General features: G+C 45.2%; 2 protein-coding genes across 6 annotated transcripts in view; one reads left to right on the plus strand and one right to left on the minus strand.

The window, feature by feature from the left end:
• The window catches only part of afg2a (AAA ATPase AFG2A), a 476,777-nt gene extending 469,267 nt beyond the window's left edge, over positions 1–7,510 (minus strand). For 2 of the 4 annotated variants that reach the window (XM_078211230.1, XM_078211240.1), the window contains exons 1-2: positions 7,141–7,192; positions 4,348–4,627 (exon numbers count right to left, since the gene is read on the minus strand). In XM_078211230.1, the coding sequence (XP_078067356.1) occupies positions 4,348–4,546 (199 nt within the window). In that variant the 5' untranslated portion in view covers positions 4,547–4,627; positions 7,141–7,192. Of the gene's footprint in view, positions 1–4,347; positions 4,628–7,140 lie in introns of all 4 variants that reach the window. The other 2 variants (XM_078211250.1, XM_078211259.1) reach the window with 2 other exon arrangements.
• Positions 7,202–26,572, plus strand: part of nudt6 (nudix (nucleoside diphosphate linked moiety X)-type motif 6) — a 232,293-nt gene continuing 212,922 nt past the window's right edge. For both annotated transcript variants that reach the window (XM_078211281.1, XM_078211273.1), the window contains exon 1: positions 7,202–7,562. In XM_078211281.1, coding sequence (XP_078067407.1) covers positions 7,202–7,562 — 361 coding nt within the window. The remainder of the gene's footprint in view (positions 7,563–26,572) is intronic.

Here is a 26,572-nt window from a genome sequence, read left to right on the forward strand (position 1 = left end):
CAAGGGCAAAAAAAAACATGGGAACACCACCACCTTCAATTTCCCCTCCAGACCACTCACCATGGCTTAGGGCTGGGTCAAAATACTAGAACTCCCTACCTAACAACACTGTGGGTGTACCTACACCACAGGGACTGCAGCAGTTCAAGAAGGCAGCTCACCACCACCTCCTCAAGGACATGTAAAAAGGGACAATGAATGCTGGCTTAACCAGTAATGCTCACATTCCGTAAAACAATAATAAAAAACTGATGCATCATTAGTCACTACTGCAGGTGCTGGAGTTATTCGAAGGTCCTGAGCATCTACAAGGACAACTGTTTAGGGATAAGGAATACCCACTGAAACACAGGCTCACGTCACCGTTTGTCAGCCTCAGTGTGTTCCTGAGGTGTGGTACCATGCTGCTCACAGTGCTACACCTATTCAAGCAGATCATTGGCATTCTGAAGATATGGTTCCATTGTTTGGACTGTTCAGGTGGGGCACTGCAGTATACTCCAGATAGGGAGCGCCTCCATCAGAACCTAGCGCTGCAAAGGAGTGACACTTGCCAGAGGGAGAACTCCTCGGAGGAAGGGCAGGAAGGCCAGGAACCTTAAGAGGGTTATGAGGGTCAACTTCCATGGGATAATGCCATCCCAGTAGCAGGGTGAAGACGAGCCCAAGTCACTTTAATTGGTGCCAGAATCCAGAAATAAAGTGAAGCCAATGGAAGATGGCCACCCATCGGAACGTAGCCTTAGCAGACATTTTCTGGTGTCACAAGGCATGCAGGGATCCGGCCTGGTAAGGGTCTCCTGTTCTACTGCAGAAATGTACCCTTGTCAGCATGAGGAGCTGGAGCAGATTGGATCCCAGGCAGAGGGCATTCAGAGCAACTGGACACCCTTAGGAATGTCCTGAGCGGAGGCATTCAGGGTGTTTGGCCGACACTGATCCTCCTTGTGGGTACCCGAAGATCCCTCCCTGACTCCTTGAGGAAAAGGGGAACCTGAAAGGAGGTCAAGATGTCTCGTCTTGCTCCTGCCTAGACATTAAATGAGACCCACTTGTGTGTGACCAGGGGACCAGGGCCAAGTGCCAATCCAGCAAAACTTGCTGGACCAAGGCCTCCATGGCAGTTGCCAAACTTCCTATGGTAATCTCGAGGCACTGGCATGTCACAACCATGAATTCAGACAGAACGCAGGTGGACTCCTCCATTGTTTGCTCCAGTCTGCTGAGTGACTGCTGCATCTTTGCCTGATGATCCACTGCCTGTCGTTGCATCTTCAGCATTGCATTGACGGCTGCTTACAGAGGCTCATCATCTTACTTGGACTCAACAACTGGCTGGTCTCCAGCAGTTTTCCGAGTGCCAGAGACTTAGACTGTCCTTTCCTCTGAGTGCGGTGGGACGCATCAGTGAAGTGTTCTCCAGTAGGTGACCCCATGCCTAACTTAGAGCTATGCCCCACCGAGGTGTGACTCTGCAGTGGTGGGCACAGTGATGGTTCTTCCTTAGTGGCTTCCTCATCTGAGGTAGTCTGGGGCTTATGTTGGCCAGCCTGTCTCCTTGTATCTGCTGGTACCTATAATTGAGAGTTTTTGTTTGCAAGCAGGCAGGATACAAGACTGCATGTCACTCACTGTGAATGTCAGGACATGATGAACTCATGGAGGTGTCATCTGTACAAGGTTGCTGGGACAGGCCAACCTTACCTTCCCCACAAGTGTGACCCTGTCCTCCCCAGCCAATTCTGCAGCATCCTCCTTGAACTGGGTGATGGGAACAATGTCAGCCATCCCTTCCCTGGGCTGGGATCTTTCCTGTCTGTTGTGGGCCAGCTTACTCTGGATGAAGACAAAAGGAATGTGATGAGAAGGGATAGGGCCGAGGTTGGGAAACATGCATATATGGTGAGCCATCTCTTGGTGGAGCAGAGGATGGAAAGTGAGAAACATGATAGATGAGATAGTGGTGATGTGAAAGCTTCCATGAGCAAATCAGTGGTGATATGTGTTCCCCACTAATGATTACATGTGATCCCTGAGGACAATAGTCCTTTAAGTACATGACACCATGATGAGTTTGATATTGGAAGGGGTGGAAGGATGGCACACCCCGATGGAGCAGATGAGATCATTCATCCTCTTCCTGCACTGGATGCCTCTGCGGGTGCAGTGGCCAGCCACACTGATCTCCTCTGCTATGGCCTCCCAGATGTGGGGATGCCGGCGTTGGACTGGGGTAAGCACAGTAAGGAGTCTCACAACACCAGGTTAAAGTCCAACAGGTTTATTTGGTAGCAAATACCATAAGCTTTCGGAGCACAGCTCCTTCGTCAGATGGAGTGGACATCTGTTCTCAAACAGTGCAAACAGACACAGAAATCAAATTACAGAATACTGATTAGAATGCAAATCTCTACAGGTCTTAAATGTACAGACAATGTGGGTGGAGGGAGCATTCAACACAAGTTAAAGAGATGTGTATTGTCTCCAGACAGAACAGCTTACTAGTATTCTGTAATTTGATTTGTGTGTCTGTTTGCACTTCGTGTGTCACGAAGGCGATATTCGGGTAAGCGTTCTCCAAGGCGGCCTTCGCGACACACGATGGCGCAGAGTCGCTGAGCAGAAACTGATAGCCAAGTTCCGCACACACGAGGACAGCCTCAACCGGGATATTGGGTTCATGTCACACTATCTGTAACCCCCACAGAGTTTCACTGGCTGTCTTGTCTGGAGACAATACACATCTTTTTAGCCTGTCTTGATGCTCTCTCCACTCACATTGTTTTGTTTCTTAAAGACTTGATTAGTTGTAAGTATTCGCATTCCAACCATTATTCATGTAAATTGAGTTTGTGTCTTTATATGCTCTGTTTGTGAACAGAATTCCCACTCACCTGAAGAAGGGGCTTGCAGCTCCGAAAGCTTGTGTGGCTTTTGCTACCAAATAAACCTGTTGGACTTTAACCTGGTGTTGTTAAACTTCTTACTGTGTTTACCCCAGTCCAACGCCGGCATCTCCACATCAGGTAATAGCAGAGCAGTCAAATCAGTTCCCAATCTGCCAGGTGGTTTGGAGGGCTACTCATCTGTGCATAATTAATGATCTTCCAAGCACGGAAACAGAAGTGATTTTCCACTATTCCAACCAGCAAGACTCATGCTGCAGAAGCCACCGTCACACCATTTAAACAAATAATTCCACTCTATGATTCAAAGTCAGGAGTGTGATGGAATATTCTCCACTTTCCCAGATGAGCATGATTCAAGGTCAGCACAATCCAGGATGTTACAATCTTAAAAATTCCATCCTTCCACCGCATTGCACAGTGTGTACCATTTACAAAATGCACTGCAGCAACTCGCCATGCCTCCTGTAACAGCGGTTTCCAAACATGCAACCTCTACCACCAGGAGACACATGGAAAGACTATAGAATCATTGAATCCCTATAGTGCAGGAGGCCATTTGGTCCATCGAGTCTGCACCGACCACAATCCGTAACCTCTCATATTTACCCTGTTAATCCCCCGATACTAGGGCCAATTTAGCATGGCCAATTAACCTAACCCGCACATCTTTGGACTGTGGAAAGAAACCGGAGCACCTGGAGGAAACCCACGCAGACACAGGGAGAATGTGCAAACTCCACACAGACAGTGACCCGAGGCTCGAATTGAACCCGTGTCCCTGGCGCTGAGAGGTAGCAGTGCTAACCACTGTGCCACCCCTATCCCACCACCTGCAGGTTCCCTCCAAACCACAAATCCCTGGGTCAAAATCCTGGCATTCCCTTCCCAACAGCAGTGTGGATGTATCTGTACCACATGGACTGTAGCAGTTCAAGAAGGCAGCCGAGCACCATCTTCTCAAGAGCAATTAATTATAGGGTTGGGTCACAAATGCTGACCTTGCCAGCACTCACATCCCATGGACAAATAAGGTACAGTAATGTAAACAGACTTTTGCTACGTTTAAACTTGTAATGCTACTGCAAGATTCAAAGATGCCCTTCGAATGCAGAACAAAACATTATCCGAGATCTGTTCATTTCATCCACTATTTATTTTAGTGAAATGGAATGTGTGTAACCGAACATTAGAACTGCAACTACTTTTCTGTGTAAGGACCTCTTTCTGATAGAATCAATATGAACACTTTGTGCAATTTCTTTTCAGTAACAATACCAACCTTTTCACAAAACAAAACATAAAAATATCATCCACATAAATCACCCAACAAATCCACCAAGTCTGTACTTTCACACCAAGCTCAAAAGCTGTTAACTTCAAAGATCATGGGTAACATATTTGTGTTTCTTCCGTAAACTGGAAGGTGCGCGTGCCTTACCTTTCTCCAGGCTATCAGTGACAGTCAGTGAGAAACAGGCCTGGGGGGCTGTGTCAAGACTGCCCTCCTCTCCTCCTGGCCTGAGAGCCCCGGGAGAGGCGGCTGGAGGTGAGCAGCATTCCGCCTTTACCCTCGGCGAGCCTCCCTGATTCTCTTGGCTCCTGGCCGCCTTGGACTTATTTTTCTTTTTCGACGACATGGTGCATATTGGAGAGAGCAGCGTCTCTCACTCAGCAACACAACGCTGTTTCCATGCGGCAGCTGCAATGTTTAAACTTCCCTGTCAAAGGGGAAAGGGCAGGCTCTCTATTACCATAATCAACCACAAAGAAGCGCCTGATTCTTTCTGTGTCCCAATAAAGGTGTTGTTTAAAACGCACTTAGTTTATTTAATTCGCGCGAAACAAATGTTTCATTACCACTGTTCATTTTTGTTGATTCTCGAGATATCTTGATTTTACGAATATAGTATAGTTCCAATTAAATTGTCTTATATAATATGGGATGCAAATTAGTGGTAACTAACAAGAAAATATTTGCATTTGTATCATAGTGTAGAAGGAGGCCATTCAACTCATTGAGTTTGTACCGACAACAATTCCACCCAAGCCCTATCCCCATAATTCCACGTATTTACCCTGCTAATTCCCCTGACACTAAAGTGTAATTTAGCATGGCCAATCAACCTAACCCACCCCTAAAAGACAAAAAAAAATCAACCTAACCCACACATCTATGGAGTGTGGGCGGAAACCAGAGCACCCAGAGGATGCAGACACGGAGAGAACGTGCAAACTTCATACAGTCACCTGAGGCCGGAATTGAACCCGGGTCCCTAGCACTGTAAGGCAGCAGTGCCAACCACTTTGTCACTGTGCTGCCCTATGGCACCTTTCACAATCCTAGAATGTCCCAATACAGCTCACAGCCTCTGTAAGCATAGTCACTGTTGCAGCAGAAGTGTCGGCCAATTTACACACAAATTACAGCAAAAAAGCATTGAAATAAATGAATAGATCATCTTATTTTAGGTATCGTTTGAAGGACAAATGATGCCCAATACATCATAAAGAGAACTCCCTGGTTCTTCACTGATTAGTGCCATGGCATCTTTTGCATCCACCTGAGAGTAAGATCTCATTGGAAAGATGACACCTTCAACAGGGCAGCAGTCCTTCAGTTCTACACATTAAAATTACAAGCTCAAATCCCAAGAGGTGTCAGGTCCAGGAAATATTAAGAATGACAATTATGAGCAATAAAGGAAGTTTATTTATTATTAGTGTCACAAGTAGGCTTACATTAACACTGCAAATAAGTACTGTGAAAATCCCTGAGTCGCCAAACTCCGCCACCTTTTCGGGTACACTGAGGGAGAATTTAGCACGTCTAATGCACCTACCTAGCACGTCTTTCGGACGGTGGGAGGAAACCGGAGCACCCGGAGGAAACTCACGTAGACATTGGGAGAACGTGCAGACTCCATACAGTGACTCAAGCTGGGAAGCAAACCCGGGTCCCTGGCACTGTGAAGCAGCAGTGTTAATCACTGTGCCATTGTGCCGCCCCTGACTTGTATTCATGCAGCATCTTTCACCACCTCAGAATGTCCCAAAGGGTTTTACATCCAATTAATCACTTTTGAAGTGTAGTCACAATTATTATAGGAAAACAAGACAGCCAACAGCAAGGAATTGCACAATCTCCAATGAGATATATGACAAATAATTTGTTTTTAGGGGGTTGAGGGATTAATATTGGCTAGGACAGTAGGGAGATTTCCCCTGCTTTTCTTCAAATAATACCATAGAAGCTTGTACATCCACCTGGGAGAATACATGAGACTTAACATTGAATCCAAAAAATGGTGTATCTCTTGACAGTGCAGCACTTCCTCAGTACTGCATTGAGGTGTCAACCTGGAATCTCTGAAATCCAAGCCCTTCTGACTCAGAGGAGAGAATACTACCACTGAGAAGAATGAAACAGATAACCAACTATCGTACATCTATTTGGAGCTGTCTCTATTTGATAGCGTTTTTTAAAAATCAGAAAATATCAATTATCTCTAACAAGTGATATTTGCCAGAGCTAATCAATTGCATTTGCACATACACTATGAGGCATGTGTGGAAGTCTGGACCAAATTAGTCTTTAAAGGGATCCATCAGTTTATGTATCTTATTCTTAGGGTACAGCTATTGTGCATTATGTAAACACAAGTACCCAATGTCTCTCTTGGGCAGAAGAGTTGCAATGTAACCCTGACAGTATAAATAGGGTATTGCCTGGTTGTAATCCATATTACAACTACCAGTTTCAGATTGGTTATTGCAGGATAAATTAAACTGCATCAAAAATTGGTATAATATACAGAGCAGTTAAGATCAAAAGCATTGGTCCAAATTAACATGCATGATTAGCTATCAAATTCTCTTAATAGGAGTTATAATCTTCCTTAAACAAAAATAAACGACAGCTTCATGTCATTAAAACTGTTTTCAATCTTTCCTCTTATGAGAACATTTTCTGTGCCTGCAGAGCATTGTGTTTTTTTTTTAAATGTCTATTTTTCACAAAGCTGCCTGCCAGCCAACAGAGGAGAGAGTACAAAAAAAAGCTGGGAAATTTCAGCAGGACTGACAGCATCTGTGGAGAGAGAAACATAGTTAACGTTTCAAAATGTTGGTTCTATTCTTGTCCCTGACCAGGGTGGGGAGAGTGATATAGGCATAAGACTGGTCCCTGACTGGGCTGACGAGAGTGATATAGTCAATAAGACTGGTCCCTTACCGGGGTGGGGAGAGTGATATAGTCAACAAGACGTCCGTGGCGGCAGTGAGGCTTTAATCTGATGGTATGCGGTAGCAGGCAGTTGGCCTCTCAGCAGGGCTTTCCTCAGTGCTCGCTTGCAGCAATGCTTTACCTGCAGGGACTCGGCGTTGGGCAGGTGGTGGCGCGAGCCTGGAAGGTGACCGTTGGAGCTCGAGGGCGGGCCGTTGTATTTGGAACGCGGGCCCATTGTCTCGGCGCGGGGCAGGCTGGTGGAGAGGCGCACGGGCTCGGAGCAGCGCTGAACCCCGGGGCCCGTTCTGCAGCCTTCTCCCTCCCAAGCATCGCCAGGGTGGACCGCTTCAGAGCGGTCACCGTCCACCTGAAGCCCGAGCACTTCCCACCAGCACTGGACGAGGTCACATTCCAAAACCTACTGCAGGGCAAGTAATAAAAGTTCCTATACGTACACCCCATATCTACGTGGGTTTCCTATAAGCAACCCTCCACTCCGATCCTGAGGGGTATTACATTAGATTGAATGGTGTAGAAATATACAAGGTCACAGACGAAGGACTGGCAGTGATTCATCATCATCAATAAATGTTTTTTTTTAGCTTTGCCAACGGGGATCATTCATTATTATTAGGATTAAAATGTGATTCAGTATTGCAATATATTCAGGTGCCAGCTTTGCTCCAACTTACAAAACACTGAAGTGCCCTTCAAAGTAATTCATTGTATGTAAAATGTTTTGGCGATATGTACTAAGGCAGCATATGAGTGCAAGTTTGTAAAATAAATACATGTCTTTAAACAAATTTACAATATGTGCAACTCCCAGTGATGTTCATACATAACATTTTTCTGAATTTTATAGTGCTGCTTAATTCTGATTCCAGGGTCTGAATTTTACATTCATTGAACACGCATGATTGGCATTCAAGCACCACAGTGTCCCTTTCTGCCCATGAGTGTCTGAACAATGCAATTTCATGTTGGCTAGCCAACTAAGGGAAAGAAGATAAATTAGAAATATTTTTTATTAATTCATGGAATGTAGGCTTTGTTGGCTGGGCCAGCATTTATTTCCCACCCCTAATTGTTCTTGAGAAGTCCATGTGTTGTAGGTACACCCGCAATGCTGTTCAGGAGGGAGTTCCAGGATTTTGACCCAGCAACAGTGAAGGAATGGCGATATATTTCCAAGTCAGGATGGTGAGTCCCTTAGAGGGAACTTCCTATGTACTGGTTGTCTTGTTCTTCTGGGTGGTAGTGATCATGGGTTTGGAATTTGCTGTGTAAGGAGCCTTAGTGAGTTCCTACAATGCATCTTGTGGCAATACTCACTACTTTGTGTCAGTGGTGAAGGAAGTCAATGTTTGTGGATGGAGTGCCGAACAAGTAGGTCTGCTTTGTCCTTCTTGGAGCTACACCTATCGAGGCAAGGGGAGCGTATTCCATCACACTCCTGACTTGTGCCTTGTAGATTGTGAACAAGCTTTGGGGAGTCAGCAGGTTTTCTTAGAATCCCTACAGCACAGAAAGAGGCCATTCGGCCCATCGAGTCTGCACTGACCACAATCCCACCCAGGCCCTACCCTCATATCCCTACATATTTACCCAATAATCCCTCTAACCTATGCATCCCAGGACACTAAGGGCAATTTTAGCATGGCCAATCAACCTAACCCGCACATCTTTGGATTTCTCAAGAATGTTTAGATTTTGTTTTGTTCTTACTGTGTAACAGAATAAAAACTATGGTAGTTGGGAAGGGAAAAGCGAGATTACATAAAAGTGGGGGTAAAAGCACTCCCTCTTGAAAAAGTAGGCCATGCCATAACTGATTGTGGCCTAACATGCACTAATTAATCTACTGCATTCTATTTATTAAATCAGGGTAAAATTGGAGCAAAAACAGAACTCATCAAGGTGAATTACTTGCCACAGGATTTGTAGCCTCTGACCTGCTCTTGTAGCCATACTATTTATATGGCTAGCCCACTTCCGTTTCTGAACAATAGTAAACCCCAGGATCTTGATAGTGGGAGGTTCAGCAATGGTAATATCTTTGAATGTCAAAGGGCAATGGTTAGATTCTCTCGTATTGGAAATGGTCATTGCAAGGCACTTGTGTGGTGTGAATGTTACTTGCCACTTGTCAGGATGTTATCCAGTTCTTATTGTATTTGGACATGGACTGCTTCAGTATCTGAGGAGTCACGAATGGTGCTGAACATTGTTCACTTATCAGCGAACATCCCCATTTATGACCTTATGATTGGAAGGAAGGTCATTGGTGGAGTAGCTGAAGATGGTTGGGCCCAGGGCACTACCCTGAGGAACTCCTGCAATGATGGCCTGGACTGAGATGACTTACCTCCAATGTCCACAACTATCTTCTTTTGTGCTAGGTATGACCCCAACCCGAGGAAAACTTTCCCCTTAATTCCCATTGACTCCATTTTTACTGGGACTTCTTGATGCCATACTCTGTCAAATGCAGCCTTGATATTAAGGGCAGTCATTCTCACTTCACCTCTTGAATTCAGCTCTTTTGTCCATGATTGAAACAAGGCTGTAATGGGGTCAGGAGCTGACAGCCCTGGCAGAATCTAAACTGAGTTTCAGTGAGCAGGTTATTGCCAAACAAATACCGCTTGATAGCACTGTTGATATCCCCTTCCATCACTTTACTAATGATCAAAACTACACTGATGGGGCAATAAATCCAGATTGGATTTGTTCTGTTTCTTGTGGACTGGACATACCTGGGCAAATTTCACATTGCTGGGTAGATGCCTGTGTTGTAACTGTGCTGGAGTAGCTTGGTTGGCTAGGAGCACGGCAAGTTCTGGAGCACATCTTTAGTGTTATTGCTAGTATATTGTCAGGACCCATACCCTTTGCAGTATCCAGTGCCTTCAGCTGTTTTCATGATATGTGGGGTGAATCAAACTGGCTGAAGACTGGCTTCTATGATTTTGAGGACCTCTGGAGAGGCTGAGATGGATCATCCATTAAGCACTTCTGGCTGAGGATTGTAACAAATACTTCAGCCTTATCTTTTGCACTGATGTGCTGGGCACCCCCTTCGTTGAGGATGGGGATATTTCCCATATTTCTCTCTTCCAGTGAGACTCACGATCTTCTGAGAGAATTTTTTTTTTGCCTCATCTCCATCTTAAATGGGTGAAGTTTCTCCTTAAATGCATCTGTGCAATTTGTCTAAACCTCTCTATGTATTAGCAATTCCATATTCTAACCATTCTCTGAGTTTAAAAAATCTATTCTTAATTCCTCATTAGATTTATTAGTGGTTATCATAGATTTGTGGAGAGGCAGGGGGGAGGTTAGTTCAGTTGGTTAGACTGTTAACATGTGGATCAAATTAATGCCAACAGCACAGAGATCAATCCCCATTATAGCCAAGGTCAACTTGGGATCTGACTCCTCACCCTAAGCATCGTAAAAAATCACAACACAGCTGTGATTTGGCAAATAATCACCAAGGACTTGCCTTCAGGCAGAGAACTCAAGAAAAAGATCTTTTATTTATGGCTGAGTTTTGAACTCCACAAGTGAAGATATCTGGTGTACATTTAAAGTTTATTTATTAGTATCGCAAGTAGGCTTACATTACCATAGAAATCAAAGAAACCCTACAGTGCAGAAGGAGGCCATTTGGCCCATCGAGTCTGCACCGACCACAATCCCACCCAGGCCCTACCCCCACATATTTACCCGCTAATCCCTCTAACCTACACATCTCAGGACTCTAAGGGGCAATTTTTTTTTTTAACCTGGCCAATCAACCTAACCCGCACATCTTTGGACTGTGGGAGGAAACCGGAGCACCCGGAGGAAACCCATGCAGACACGAGGAGAATGTGCAAACTCCACACAGACAGTGACCCGAGCCGGGAATCGAACCCGGGACCCTGGAGCTGTGAAGCAGCAGTGCTAACCACTGTGCTACCGTGCCGCCCCAATAAATCTAACACTGCAACAAAGTTACTGTGAAAATCCCCCAGTCACCACACTCCAGTGCCTGTTTGAGTACACTGAGGGAGAATTTAGCATAGCCAATACACCTAACCAGCATGTCTTTCAGACTGTGGGAGGAAACTGGAGCACCCGGAGGAAACCCACACAAACACGGGGAGAATGTGCAAACTCCATACAGACACTAACCCAAGCTGGGAATTGAACCCAGGTCCCTGGTGCTGAGAGGCAGAAGTGCTAACCACTGTGCCACCCATCTACCCTAATGAACACCATCATGATTTTAAAGACTTGTATTGGGTTACCTTTCAACCTTTTCTTTTTTAGAGAAAAGGACCCAGCCTGGTCAGTCTTTCCTGATAGTTGTAGCCTCTCCGTTCTGGTTGAACCTTTGTAAACCTTTTTGCATCTCCTCCAATACTTTCAGTTTTTTTAAAAATGGAGACCTGAAGTGCGCACAGGTTTATTTCATGTGGTCTAACTGAGTTATTCCATTTCACTGGAGATGAACTCCAGTGCCTTCTTTGTATTTTTTTATGGCTTTGTTAACCTATATTATTGTATCTAATGATTTGTGGATCTGTATCTCTAAATCCTTTCTCTCTTCTGCTCCATTTTGTTTCTTATTTCCCAAAGAATAAATGGCCACCTTAATCTCATAGCATACTAAATTTATTGGCATAAACCCCAACAAGCTAACTGCCCTATTCTGGATCCAATTGAGTTCCCTGTGTTGTTGCTGCATCTCTTTTTTGGGGAAGTGATTAGCTCAAGTCAGTAATTACATTTCACCTCGTGGTCATGGGTTCAAGCCCCACTCTGGACTTAAGCATATAACATAGTGATGCGCATCAATTGGACACGAGGCACGAAGCTTCGGTAAAAGAAGGCTTTTATTAACCAACAATGGAACGAACAGAACTTTAACACACTATCCCAGACTGAAGAGGTCCTGCCCGAGCAGGGGGTCTTATACCTCTCCCAGGAGGCGGAGCCCGACCGGGATGTGCCACAACAGTAACAACCACAGGTGTATCAATCCCACCCTAGCCCAACAACAACATTAGAACAACCCAACAACAACATTAGAACAATCCCACAGTGGGAACCAACGATGGTTCACCACATTCACCCCTCCTTTGAGAACAAAGGCCGGCAGGGTACGAAAACAGACTAAAATGTCAACAGATTATAAGTTCAGACGGTCTGGAGGACCGCACCGTCGTTGTGACCTCCTCAATGCCGGCGGTGACACCGGAGTAGGTGCTTGCGGTGGCGTTCTCCCCAAAACAGCGTCCAGCTGTTCTCCCACGGACTCACAGGCCGGTTGACCCTGATGAAGCGGTAGTGCAGGGGATCCCGATACATTCTGCGATGGCGCCGATCTTCGGGGCTCAGGCAAGCTGTGCATTGGAGTAAAACTGTTAAGCACTGGTCCCGGTGCTGTCCGCGCCACGTCCGGGGGAGAAATAAGGGATAAGGGATTCGTCACTGGGGGTATGGGAGCGACAGGAGTTGCTACGTCCCCTGCGGGCGCCAGGTCTCGGATCGAGACTGTGTCCTCTCGCCCGTCAGGATATGCCACATAGGCATACTGAGGGTTGGCGTGGAGGAGGTGGACCTGTTCGACCAAGGGGTCGGACTTGCGGGCCCTTACATGTCGCCGCAGAAGGACGGGTCCTGGGTACGTCAACCAGGCTGGTAAAGATATCCCCGAGGACGACTTCCGAGGGAATGAGAACATCCTCTCGTGGGGAGTAGCATTGGTTGCCGTACACAGGAGGGAGCGAATGGAGTGAAGCGCATCAGGGAGGACCTCCTGCCAACGGGAGACTGGAAGGCCTTTGGACTTCAGCGCCAATAGGACAGCCTTCCAGACTGTAGCATTCTCTCTTTCCACCTGTCCATTACCCCTAGGGTTGTAACTCGTGGTCCTACTAGAGGCAATCCCGTATGAGAGCAGGAATTGCCTCAAGTCAGTACTCATAAACGACGAGCCCCTGTCGCTATGGATATAGCTGGGGTACCCGAACAGGGTAAAAAGATCACGGAATGCCTTGATCACCGTGGCAGTCGACGTGTCCGCGCAGGGGACAACAAACGGGAACCGGGAGTACTCATCTATTATGTTCAGAAAGTACACGTTCCGATCTGTTGAGGGAAGGGGGCCCTTAAAATCCGCACTCAGCCTCTCGAAGGGGCGAGTGGCCTTGACCAAATGTGCCCGGTCAGGTCGGTAAAAGTGCAGTTTGCATTCCGCGCAAATCCGACAGCTCCTTGTCACCGACCTGACGTCCTCCACCGAGTAAGGCAGGTTGCGGGCTTTGACAAAGTGGTAGAGCCGAGTGACCCCAGGATGGCACAGGTCATTATGGAGGGCGTTCAAGCGATCCTCCTGCGTAGTAGCGCATGTTCCGCGCGAGAGGGCATCCGAGGGCTCATTGAGTTTCCCTGGACGATACATGATATCGTAGTTATAGGTGGAGAGTTCAATTCTCCACCGCAAGATCTTATCATTCTTGATCTTGCCCCTCTGCGTGTTGTTGAACATGAACGCCACGGACCGCTGGTCCGTGATCAGGGTGAACCGCTTTCCCGCCAGGTAATGGCGCCAGTGTCTGACGGCCTCCACAATGGCCTGGGCCTCCTTTTCCACCGCTGAATGCCGAATTTCGGGGCCTTGGAGGGTGCGAGAAAAAAACGCGATGGACCTGCCCGCCTGGTTTAGTGTGGCGGCCAGGGCGAAATCAGATGCATCGCTTTCCACCTGAAAAGGGATGGATTTGTCTACCGCGTGCATCGTGGCTTTCGCGATGTCGTGTTTCAATTCCTTGAAGGCCAATTGGGCCTCTGGCGTGAGTGGAAAAGTCATGGACTTAATAAGCGGACGGGCTTTGTCCACGTAGTTGGGGACCCACTGCGCATAATAGGAGAAGAAGCCTAGGCATCTTCTCAGTGCTTTTGCGCTAGTGGGCAAGGGAAGTTCGGCAAGGGGGCGCATACGGTCTGGATCAGGGCCAATGACCCCATTTTCCACCACGTATCCCAGGATGGCTAACCGGCGCGTAGGGAATACACACTTCTCCCTGTTGTAGGTCAAATTCAGGTGAGATGCAGTGCGTAAAAAGTTCTGGAGATTTGTGTCATGGTCCTGCTGATCACGGCCGCAGATGGTGACATTATCCAGGTACGGGAAGGTAGCCCGCAGCCTGTTCTGGTCCACCATTCGGTCCATAGCACGCTGGAAGATCGCGACCCCATTGGTGACACCAAATGGAACCCTAAGAAACTGATACAGACGACCATCCGCCTCAAAGGCCGTGTAGTGTCGGTCCTCTGGGCGAATGGGGAGTTGGTGGTAGGCGGACTTAAGGTCTATGGTGGAGAACACCCGGTACTGCGCAATCTGATTGACCATATCAGATATGCGTGGGAGGGGATACGCATCCAGCTGCGTATATCGACTAATGGTCTGACTGTAATCAATGACCATCCGGGGTTTATTCCCGCTCTTGACCACCACAACCTGTGCTCTCCACGGACTAACACTGGGCTGTATGATCTCTTCTTTGAGGAGTCGCTGAACCTCAGATCTGATGAAGATCCGATCTTCAGTGCTGTAACGCCTACTTTTAGTAGCGATGGGCTTGCAGCCTGGTACCAGATTCTTGAATAAAGAGGGTGTGGTGATCTTTAATGTAGAAAGATTGCAGGCGGGGCGCTTTGGACAATTTGGAGACTGCAGCTGTTCCCCTACTGTCAGCGAAGGGAGTGGCCCACCGTACTGTAGGATCACACTCTTCATGTGGACCATAAAGTTTAGTCCGAGGAGAATTGGTGCGCAAAGATGCGGCAACACAAGGAGCCTGAATCGCTCGTAAATTGTGCCTTGCACTTTCAAAGTTACCACACAACGTCCTAGCACAGGGACAGACCGGGACCTTGATGCCATAGAGATTGTCTGTTTGGCAGGTTGAATCTGGAGTCCACACCTCTTTACAGTGTCAGGGTGAATAAAGCTCTCAGTGCTCCCGCTGTCAAACAGACAATAAATTGCACGACCATTTACCTGTATATCCATCATCGAACAATCAAGCCTGTGATGCTTAGCCTGGTCCAGGGTGATCGACGCCACCGTTGGTCCGTGAACGTCACTGCAGGCAGCTGAGGTCGATGCTGAGGACCCCTGCTGGTCGCTCATGGTCATCGTCGACCAAAATGGCCGCCCCCATGAATCGCACATGGGTGAGGGCGCCAAACGTAGCGACTCCTGGTGGTCATCCTCCTCCGACTCCATCGACCGCAATGGCGTCGTCCTGGACTCGCACGTGGACGAACCCCGTGAGTACTTCGACGACGATGGTGATGATCCCCATTCCGAAGGGTCACAGGCCGCACTGCCGTTCTTGGGCTTCGATCTGCACACCTTCGCATAATGCCCCTTTTTACCGCATAAGTTACAGACTACCGCTTTAGCGGGACACTTTTGTCGTGGATGCTTGGCTCCTCCGCAGAAATAGCACCGCGGGCCGCATGGGGCTGCAGCCGTCGTCTGGTCCACATGGGAGCACGCCATAACACTGCACTTCGAGCCCGTGGGGCGAGGAGGGATTTGCGACTGCTCCTGCCACGTGGTCCTCCGGATACAGGACCAAGCTCTTCGAAGCCGCCTCAAGCATTTCAGCTAATTCCATAGCTTGGGTCAGGTTGAGATTTCCTTTTTCTAGCAGCTTGAGACGGATGTATGAAGACCCGACCCTGGCCACAAACGCGTCTCGGGCGAAGTCATACATGTACTGCTCAGCCGACATGGCTTTGCAGTCACAGCCCCTGGCTAGCTGCAAGAGCTCATTGGCGTAATCCTCCATGGTTTCGCCCGACTGCCGACGTCGTGTAGCGAGGAGGTAATGAGCGTGGATCTCGTTGGGAGGTTTCGTATAGCGCTTTTTTAAAAGCTCGAGGGCCCTCGGGTAAGTGGTGGCCGCAAGGATCGCGAGGTAGACTGTGTCGCTTACCCTCGCATGGAGGACCCGGAGTCTGTCATCATCTGTGGTGACCGCTGCGGAGGCTGCCAGGTAATCTTCAAAACACTTCAGCCAGTGGTCGAAGGTGTTAGAAGCGCCCACCGCACGTGGATCTAGCGTCAGACGTTCTGGCTTTAGGATTTGCTCCATACTCTCCTTTCTTTTTTTTCTTCCGTCGAGAGTTTTATGTTAGTTAATAAAATTGATGCGCATCAATTGGACACGAGGCACGAAGCTTCGGTAAAAGAAGGCTTTTATTAACCAACAATGGAACTAACAGAACTTTAACACACTATCCCAGACTGAAGAGGTCCCGCCCGAGCAGGGGGTCTTATACCTCTCCCAGGAGGCGGAGCCCGACCGGGATGTGCCACAACAGTAACAACCACAGGTGTATCAATCCCACCCTAGCCCAACAACAACATTAGAACAATCCCACAGTGGGAACCAACGATGGTTCACCACACATAGGGTGGCAGTTAAATGCAGTATTGTCTTACAGATGAGGTATTAAACCAAGGTCCCTGCTATCTTATCGGGTGAATGTAAAAGATCCTATTGCATTGTTTGAACAAGTTCTGGTACCTTAGCCACCATTTATACCACACTTTAAAAATAACATAATCTGGTCATTTATCTCTTTGCTATTTTGGGACCTTGCTGTGTGCAAATTTGCTGCTGTGTATTCCTGTAACTACACTTCAGTAATATTTCATTGGTTGTAAATAGCTTTGGGAAGTCCTGATATCATGAATGATGTGACGCAAGTGCAATTTTTTCTCTTCCTTTTGTATTCCATTGCAACCAAAACCTGAACTGTCAGGGTGGAGAGGTTCAAGAGTTTAGGAGGTGAACTCCCCATCACAGAATACTCGTCAGTCTGCCCTGATGTTTTACTCCTGGCCTTTTTATGACTGATCCAGTCGTGTTCAGCTTCTGGTCAATTGTGACCCTCAGATTGATCATGGTGGGTGACTTGGTGACAATTTTGTCATTGAAGGTCCATTATGGTGCAAAGATATTAAAATATTTTTAATCATAGAATCCCTACAGTGCAGAAAAAGGCCATTCAGCCCATCGAATCTGCACCGACTCTCTGTAAGAATACCTTACTCATTGTCTTTCCCCCCCCTATCCCTGTAACCCCACACATTTATCATGGCTAATCCATCTAACTTACACATCTTGGGACTCCCAAGGGACAATTTAGCACGGCCAATCCACCTAACCTGCACATCTTTGGACTGTGGGAGGATACAGTAAGAAGTTTAACAACACCAGGTTAAAGTCCAACAGGTTTATTTGGTAGCAAATGCCACTAGCTTTCGGAGCGCTGCCCCTTCGTCAGGTGGAGTGAAGAAACTGTGGGAGGATAGCAGAGAACCCAGAAGAAATCCACACAAACACAGGGAGAGCGTGCGAACTCCACACAGACAGTCACCCGAGGCTGGAACTGAACCCGGGTCCTCTGCACTGAGGCAGCAGTGCTAACCACTGTGTCACCGTGCCACATTATTGAAGATTTTCCATTTTACTAAATACTGCACAGAATAATCATCATTCCACGTAGACAGAAAAGACTGACAAATATCATTACAATTGGTTCAGATTATCAGTTACAGTTTGTTGTAATTGATGTCTCCCTTCGCATGGATAATTAAAGTATATTACAAAGAATGGGGGATATCAGGATAAAGCCATAGGCATGTGGCACAATGGTGCACACATTCGCCTACAGGATAACAAAGACTGAGTGACACAGCACAAGGGATCTCCTGTGGGACCAAGCACATCCAATCAGAGCCTTAAACCCCCAAACCTCTGAACAATGAACTGATTGATACCCCAGAAAGAGGGAAACATCAGGATACAACCCCAAACCCAAGATGTAGCATGGCAGTGTATATTCTCACATACAGGATAACAGGAACATAGTTACACAGCCTCACAGGAAGAGTGCAGTTGAAACAGAGCCCAGGTATCTAAACTCATCCTTGGGCTCAACAGATAACAGAATGCCTTCCACAATGAGTATAATCTCCACCCCTTCAAATACAAATTTTTAAAATAGGCTGTGTCGGCAAAGATAGCAACTGAAAAAATAAAAGATATTGAGACAGATAAAAGAAGAGCCAATTAGGCAAGGATTCTCCCATCACGCTTGGGATCACAACAAAACAAGTCTCACTCATTTCAAGCCACACCGGAGGTGCCTCTCAAGCCTCACCATCAGCCTGAAAATTTAATCCATCCTCCACCAACAACACTCCACCAATCAGAAGGAGAATCGTCAAAGCATCCACAAACTGAATATCTTTGGGAGGTACAATTCTCTTCCTCCCAACAAGATGAAGGCTAAATGTAACAAGTTGGAGTCTATATCAGTAACCCCCCCCCCCCCTTACCCAGATAACAAAAGGAAACCGCAGAGAAAGAGGAACACCAGGATAAGACCATAGACATAAGACATGGTTTGACAGTGTATACTCTCACATGCAGGATATCAGGAACAAAGCTATCTAACGTCATAGGAGAAACTCGGATAATTCAGAGCTCCAGTATCTGGGCTCACACTCAGGCCCCCCCCGCCAGACAACAGGATACTACCAGGCAAACCTAAACCTTAAGAAGGAGCGTTGTCCATAAGTTGCCAAAAGGGGACATCTTGGGGGAAGAATGCCTACTCCTTCGTCTAATATATTTGCTACAGGACCCAGGAACAGATAACCTACCTATCCTAAGCTTATCTTGACTGGGTAGGCCTAACCTACCCAGCCAAGTTAAGCTTAGGATAGCAACACAATTAAAAGTAGGGCCGACAGGTCAGAATTAGCACCACCCCTGAGCTTCAGACAAAGCAAGTTTCCCCTATCATCAGTCACACTGGAGATGCCACTCAGACCCTACCATCAACAGGATTCCACCCACTTTCCCCCTATTAGGAAGCCATAGCAACAGGAAAAGGAATCATCCAGATATCCACAGTTGGGATATCTCAGGAAAGGATAAGAACCTCTTCCTCCCAACAGATTGAAGTGCTCACCGTTCATTCTCAGGAGCCAACTACCAAGTAGTCACTGTCACAACCCACACAGCTTAAAAAAAAGGAAACTAAGAAAGGTTGGACAACCAAGAATTCCCCGACCACGTTTAGGTGTGCACTAGTAAATATTCCCCCCAGCTCCAGCTATGCCAGAGACACCAACAACAATAAAACCCAGTCTTTTCCAGGATACATGAACTGTCTGAGCCTTCACAGGAGACCAACAAGGACTCTTTAACCCAAAAATACATAAGAAAAGTACAATACCATTAGTTCTAAAGCAGGTGTTTCTCACCCACGATGAGGACTTACCAGGCCAAAGCCACCACCTCTATACCAAACCACTTGCCCATCAGCCTGTTGTGGCACTACTCATTTTATCCATAATTAAAGTAAAGGATACCAAATAATGTAATCCTTCAATGTAAATGCCAGGATTGCAATACAAAAAATTGGATAAATATCGCACAACTCTGATGCTGTACAGCCATCTCAGCATGGTCACCAATGGAACTTTGGAGACCCAATATCAGTCCACAAACAAATAAATTATCTCTGTAATACAAATACTAGACCTTAAATTTATATTTGACGCAGGGCCACAAGCAGGGTGGGCAGACGCCCTTACCCATCCCACTCCCCCATGGAAAGACCAAAATTGAATGTAAACTGTTACACACTTTAAACTAGGTTCTACCTTGTTCCACCGCCAGAGCATACCAGTTGATAAATTCCATTATATATAAATGTATATCCCTCATTTTCAAGGAATAACAGGATAACAGGCAACATGTGCCTCAGTTTTTACATATCAAACACCTTTGTCAGGATAAAACACAACATCACAAAATCAGGATTATAATCACAAGAGGAGTAGTTTAGGATTAATGATGAACTATAGGATATTATAGCCATCCACGGAGCTTCAAAAGGCCAAAACTTTCACAGGATTGCCAAACAACATCAAGGATCCATCCATTATTTCACCGAGACCGCTACACTTCCATCGTGTCATCACTCAGAAACCCCGGAAGAGAGGACTTTGGTAGGTGGCGAGGTCCCATCACATTTGGCCACTTCCAGCCCTTTCTGACAAACACTAAGGTAGGGTGCAAAATTCAAAAGCCAGCTTCTCCCACAGAAAAATGTCCCAAGTCATCTTCCTATGCTTACAGTATTGCTCAGTTACTGTCAAGCAGATGCTGGAATAGGAACAAAGCTATTCCATTCAAATGTAAACACCCTGTGTGAACTATAAAAATATGTTCGAGAGTGACGTCTCCCTTTAAATGTAAGTTATTTAAATTTACTAGATCTCATTGACCTTTCAAAAGTATTTACAGCTGCCTTTTTTCAAATTGTTGAGACTGTCTGTAATTTTTGAAAAGATATTGTTACACCAGACTGCCTGCCAAATTTAGGAACTCGCCACAACACCTCCAAAAATACTCCACGGTACTTCCAGAGACTTTGCAATAGAAGAAGTCCTAAACTACCTTACCTGCAAGTTTGATGCCTTACACTAGTGCTGGCCTCCTCTTGCAGTGGAATGCATGTTCCTTGGTGCTTGACAAGCTGAAACTACCTGGGGTCCAAGTTTGCAAATAGTGCATTAAATCAGCTGGGAAGGCTGAGTGACATCAGGACAGCACTAGTTCAGAGGTTTTGGACGTCTGCATGAGCATCTCTAGTGGCACTTCAGATCTGAATTTCACACTCCCAATGTTTTGATGGATTGTTAATTTCATGTTAAAATATTTTTGCACAAAACCAGCAAGTAATCTTTAAAAATTGCAATGATGACAAACAACATTATTTCAACTTTTATACTCACAATTTATATTTTGATCCTTTCATGCACCTCCAAAGTTGAAAGCCAGGTCCTCAACAGGATTGTTTGTCTTTGTGGTAATGTGTGTGGCACTATCACTGTAGCAAATAAGAGAGATTCAAAACAGATGAAGCAGCTCAAAATTGGGCACCCATTCATCAATGTTTGCCATCAGCAGCAGCTGCAGAATTGCATTGAACCAGAAGCTGTAACATCACAGTCTAGCATTTCCCTCACTCTATCATTAACATCAAGCCAAGGGATCAACCTTGGTTCAATGAAAGGTGCAGGAGGACATGCCAGGACAGCAGCAGATATACCTAAAAATGAGGCATCAACTTGGTGAAGCTACAATGTAGGATTCCCTGTGTGCCAAACAGTGGAAAGAACGCATGATATGCAGACTTCAATTATCCACAACCAATGGATCAGACCAAAGCTCTGAAGTTCTGTCACATCCAGTCATGAATAGTGGTGGATGATTAAACAACAGGAGAAGGAGGCCCCACAAGCAACCCCATACTCGATGATTGAGGGGCGTTGCATGTCAGTACAAAAGACAAGGCTGAAGCATTTACAATCATCTTCGACCAGAAGTGCTGAGTGGATGATCCATAGGAATGGGATAGGCCATTCAGCCCATGGGGCCTGCTCCGCCATGCAACTAGATCTTTGCTGATCATCTTCTTCAATGCCACTTACCACTATCTCCCTATCCTTTGATGTCATTAGTCTCTGGAAATCTATCGATTTCTGTCTTGAACATGCTCAATGATTGAGCTTCCACAGCCCTCTAAGGTAGAAAATTCCAAAAGATTCACCACCCTCTGATCAAAGAAATTCTTCCTCACCTTGGCGGAATTCTCCTATCCTTGGACTAAGTCCTGGGATGGGAATGTGGTGTGTTTGCTGCTGCGGAGACTGACAGGAAAATAGGCCAAATCTTGTGACCCCAGTCTCACTGAATATGCATGTGAGGGTTTTCGCCATATTTCGTGACGGGGCAGGGCTGATGGTGTGTAGTCCGCTATCCTCTCTGGATACCATATTGAAAAGATGTCCAAAATCATTGACTCACTATTGAAGAAAGAAGGTGGACCTCCTGAGAAAGAAGATGGCTCTGCAGGAACATTCTGAGGCTGGAAGATGGACCACCTCCAGGACACCGAATCTGGAAGGTCCACTGGCAAATGCTCCCCCCACCCACTGCTACAGTCTTCCAGGGTCCAGGGATGCCGGCGGCCTCCATCCTGAACTCCAGAGGCAGTCCCAGACATTGCTCAGGTGAGTCCTGACATCTGCATGCCATGTTTTCCAGAAAACTCTGGCCTGTGACCACAGGAGTAGGCTAGAGACTGGGAATTCTGCAGAGAGTGACACACCTCCTGACTTCCCAAACTTTGTCCACCATCATTAAGGCACAAGTCAGGAATGTGATGGATTACTGTCCCCTTACCTGGATGAGCGGAGCCCCAACACTCAAGAAGCTCGACACCATCCAGGACAAAGCAGTCTGCTTGATCACTATACCCTATCCATCAACTTAAACATTCACTTTCTCCACCACTACACAGCGACAGCAGTGTACTACAGACTCAATGCACTGCAGCAACTCACCAGTGCTCTTTTGACAGCCTCTTCCAAACTACCTAGTAAGATAACGGCAGCAGATGCATGGGAGTTCCATCACCTGCATTTTCACCTCAAGCCCCACACCATCCTACTCTATATATTGCTGTTCTTTCACTGTTAGATCAACATCCTGGAACTCTCTAACAGCACTGTAGGTGTACTGGCACTAGATTGACTGCCATGTTTCAAAAAGGCAGCACACCACCACCTTCTCAAGAGCAATTAGGGATAGGTAATGTCTACATCCCATCAATTAATAAAAAAAACCAGTCCTAAATGGCTGTGGGGGGAATAATCAATGATAACATTGTAAATACAGCAAATTAACAATCACCATTAAGTTCAATAGAGAATCTCACAGCAAGATGGATGTTTGGTGAATCTAGAATTGGGTTGGGTTTCTACTCAAGCTAATAGCTGTCATTCTGACAAAAGATCATTAACCTGAAACATTAACTCAGTTTCTCCCTCCACGAGTCTGTTGAATATTTCCAACATTTTTCTGTTTTTGTTTAATTTGTTCCAGCAACCACAGTATTTTGCCTTTGTATTATTCAGCAGGCACAATTATTAATGAAGATACAGCGTTTTTCTTTATAGAAATTCTAAAAGGTTATAGTGAGTGTTTGAAAATATTTACTAAATTGACTAGCTATACCTCCCGTGAGAATATTACTTACACATGAGTTACTTCTTAGATATTTATTAGTGTACTTCTTCAAGTTACTTCTAAATACCAACATAGATCTCAAATTACTTCTAAATACCCATTTCACTGATCCAAACTTGTGTTCAATTTAGAGCTTCCACAGAAGCATTGCACAAAATACAGAAGGATACTACTCCAATTAGTTGCAAGAGTTAAACATTTGCTCCCTTTAAAGTTGCCAGTGATGACTCCTGTGTATTTGTAGTTCATTAAATTGTGAAGCAACACATGTAACATTTAGGATGGAAAGGGTGTGAGAAGGTTTACTAAGATGGTAATGGAGAAAAAGTTCAAGAAGCTGAGATATATTTCATTTTAAAAAAGAGTAAGAAGAGATCTGAGATGTATATAAAATTGTGACATTTTGACAAGGTAAATCACAAAAAACAGTTTCCACCAGCCAGTAAATACAAAGCATAAATTTAAGATCACCAAAATAACAAGGGAAAGAAGATTGTTCAGTTGTTGAATACCCCACTAGAAATGGTGGCAAAATCAAAACTCGAAATAGTGTTTGAAAGAAAGGTGGATAACTATTTGAAAAGAAAAATGAATCTGGGTAAAGGGCAGGGAAATGAGCTAAATGGATATCATCCAGACAGCTAGGGCATGCATGATGAGCTGAATGATCTCCTTCCATGTCCTAGAACTTAATGTCTTAATTGTCTGAGGTAAGTATACACAATGTGCCAATGGATAATGAGTTACTTTTTCCAAGTGTAGTCGGTGTTTTCACAGAATGAAGTCCATTGTGCCTGCACCGGCTCTCTGAAGGAACAGTTCACTTTATGCCATCCTCCTGCCTTCTCCCCATAACCCTGCAGATTATTCCTTTTCGGCTAACAGTTTCATTCCCTACTGAATGTTTAGATTGAACCTGCTCTCACCACACTCTTAGGTAGTGCATTTCAGATCTTAACCACTTTGCTGTGTGAAAATAGTTTTTTTCTCATATTGCTTTTGCTTCTTTTGCCAGTTATTTTAAATCTGTACCCTCTCCTCGATCCTGTTATGAATGGGAACAGTTTCTTCCCATCTACTCTGTCCAGAACCCTCATGATTTTGAATACCTCCATCAAATCTCTTCGCAGCCTTCTTTTCTTCAAGGGAAATAGTCCTAATTTCACCAATCTATATTCATAACTTAAGTTCCTCATCCCTGGAACCATTCCCATGAATCTTTTCTGCACTCTCTCCAATGCATTCACATCCTTCTTAAAAGTGTGGTGCCCAGAATTGGGCATAATATTTCAGCTGAGGCCAGACTAATATCCTCTACAAGTGCTTTGTATTCTGTGTCCCTGTTGATAAAACCTAGAATACTTTAATGGAAAATCACTGAAGGAATAAACAGAGGAACCCAGATGTTCAAGTACAGAATTCCCTGAAATTTTAATTGTGAGGAAAAGTAAAGACATAATAAAAGGCCCACAGTGTTTAGGCGTTGGTAAATAAGGCTATAAAGTGCAAGAGCAGGCAATAACACAACTCCCACTCACCTGATGAAGGGGCAGTGCTCCGAAAGCTTGTGGCTTGTGCTACCAAATAAACCTGTTGGACTTTAACCTGGTGTTGTGAGACTTCTTACTCCAGTTTTAAGCACGTGATTATCAAAACTAAATTAAAATCAAACAGTATAGTGCAGATTCAAAATAATGCCAGGTTTGGAAAACAGTGGCAATGAGCAGCAATTTGAGATACTTCCACTGGATTGGAGGAGACTTAAGGAGATTTTATTATTTTTTAAATGAAATTATGAGAGGTTTTAACAGTAACTAAGGAAAGACTATTTCAGCAAATTGGGAAATCAATGACGAAGCACCCACAATTTAAAGTTGTCATTAAAAGAGTGAGGAGTGCATTTCGAAGCAACTTCTTTGTGTAGATGATTGTTTGAGCTGGAGTGCTTTGCCATGAAGTGGTCAATGCCAAAACTATTGCATAATTTAAAGGATCTTTATATCAAAATTTCAAGCAAAGGAAGATGTGAAGCAATGGTGGGAACATACAGGGCAGTAGTAGTTTTCCATTGCTCTGGTCAAGAGCCCAAATTGATACTCAATGACCAAAATGGCCCTTTTCTATGCTATGCATGTGCTTCTATTTGTGGGGGCAATTTGCAGACAGCAAAATCAAACAAACATTAAATAAGATAAATAATTATTTAACTTGTTTTTGGTTGTGTTGACTAAGGGAGCAATGTTAGCCAGAGCAGTGGAAGAACTCCCCTGATCATCCTGGGTTAGTTCCGGGGGATTTTTATATCCATGATGTGGAGATACCGGCGTTGGACTAGGGTAAGCACAGTAAGAAGTCTCACAACACCAGGTTAAAATCCGACAGGATTTTTATATCCACCAGAGCAGGCAGACAAATTGTGTGCAAAAAAACAGCACTCTGACAATGCAGCATTTTCTCAGAACTGCAATCGAATGTCAGCCTAAATTAAATCCTAGAGTGAGTCTTGAAATCTTTACCTTCTGGCTCAGATGGGACTGGCTGACGCACACTGAATCTACTGAGATATATTCTTCCATTTATTAATTTTGATGAGCTGAATGTCAAATCAAAGTGGCATTCCTAGTATTATACTCATTTCTACTTGTTTGGCGGCAAGCAGCAAAAGAGGAGAAATACAGGTCCATATATGTTCTGACTCATTTGTTACAACTGACTTTACTGGTTTCACTTATATAGACATGATTCTAACAATCAACTTGCGAGTCAGTTCATCACTTGTAATAATGTTTTCTGTGATAAAATAGGAAGAACTCAACTTGAAATGAAGTGCATTTTTAGTAGAATTTGATTGTTAATTTCCCTCAAAATTCATTTTTTTCTGGATTGACTTAGCACATTAAGCTGGCATCCTGCCTTTTCACTCTTCATCTTAAAGTGTCCTCTCTCTCCTACTTGAAGTCCTATGTGGATTAAATTTGGGGAGTCTTAACCCACTTCTTTGTGGTACTGATATGCCCATAATTCAGCACAAATCTAAGAGTCTGGAGAGACTACAAGGGTATTATTACACTGATGCAATAGGGAAATGTTTCAGAGGCTGAATCTCTTGAAAAGAAAAGGTTAAGTAGGGACAGACCTATTAGGGATCTTTAAAATTATGAAAGGCTTCAATTGCGTGTGTACAGAGAGACTGTTTCCACTTGTGGGGAAGAATGTAACCATCAATATAGGATAGATACTAAGAA

The sequence above is a fragment of the Mustelus asterias genome, chromosome 1, assembly GCF_964213995.1.
Source record: "Mustelus asterias chromosome 1, sMusAst1.hap1.1, whole genome shotgun sequence".
NCBI lineage: Eukaryota > Metazoa > Chordata > Chondrichthyes > Carcharhiniformes > Triakidae > Mustelus > Mustelus asterias.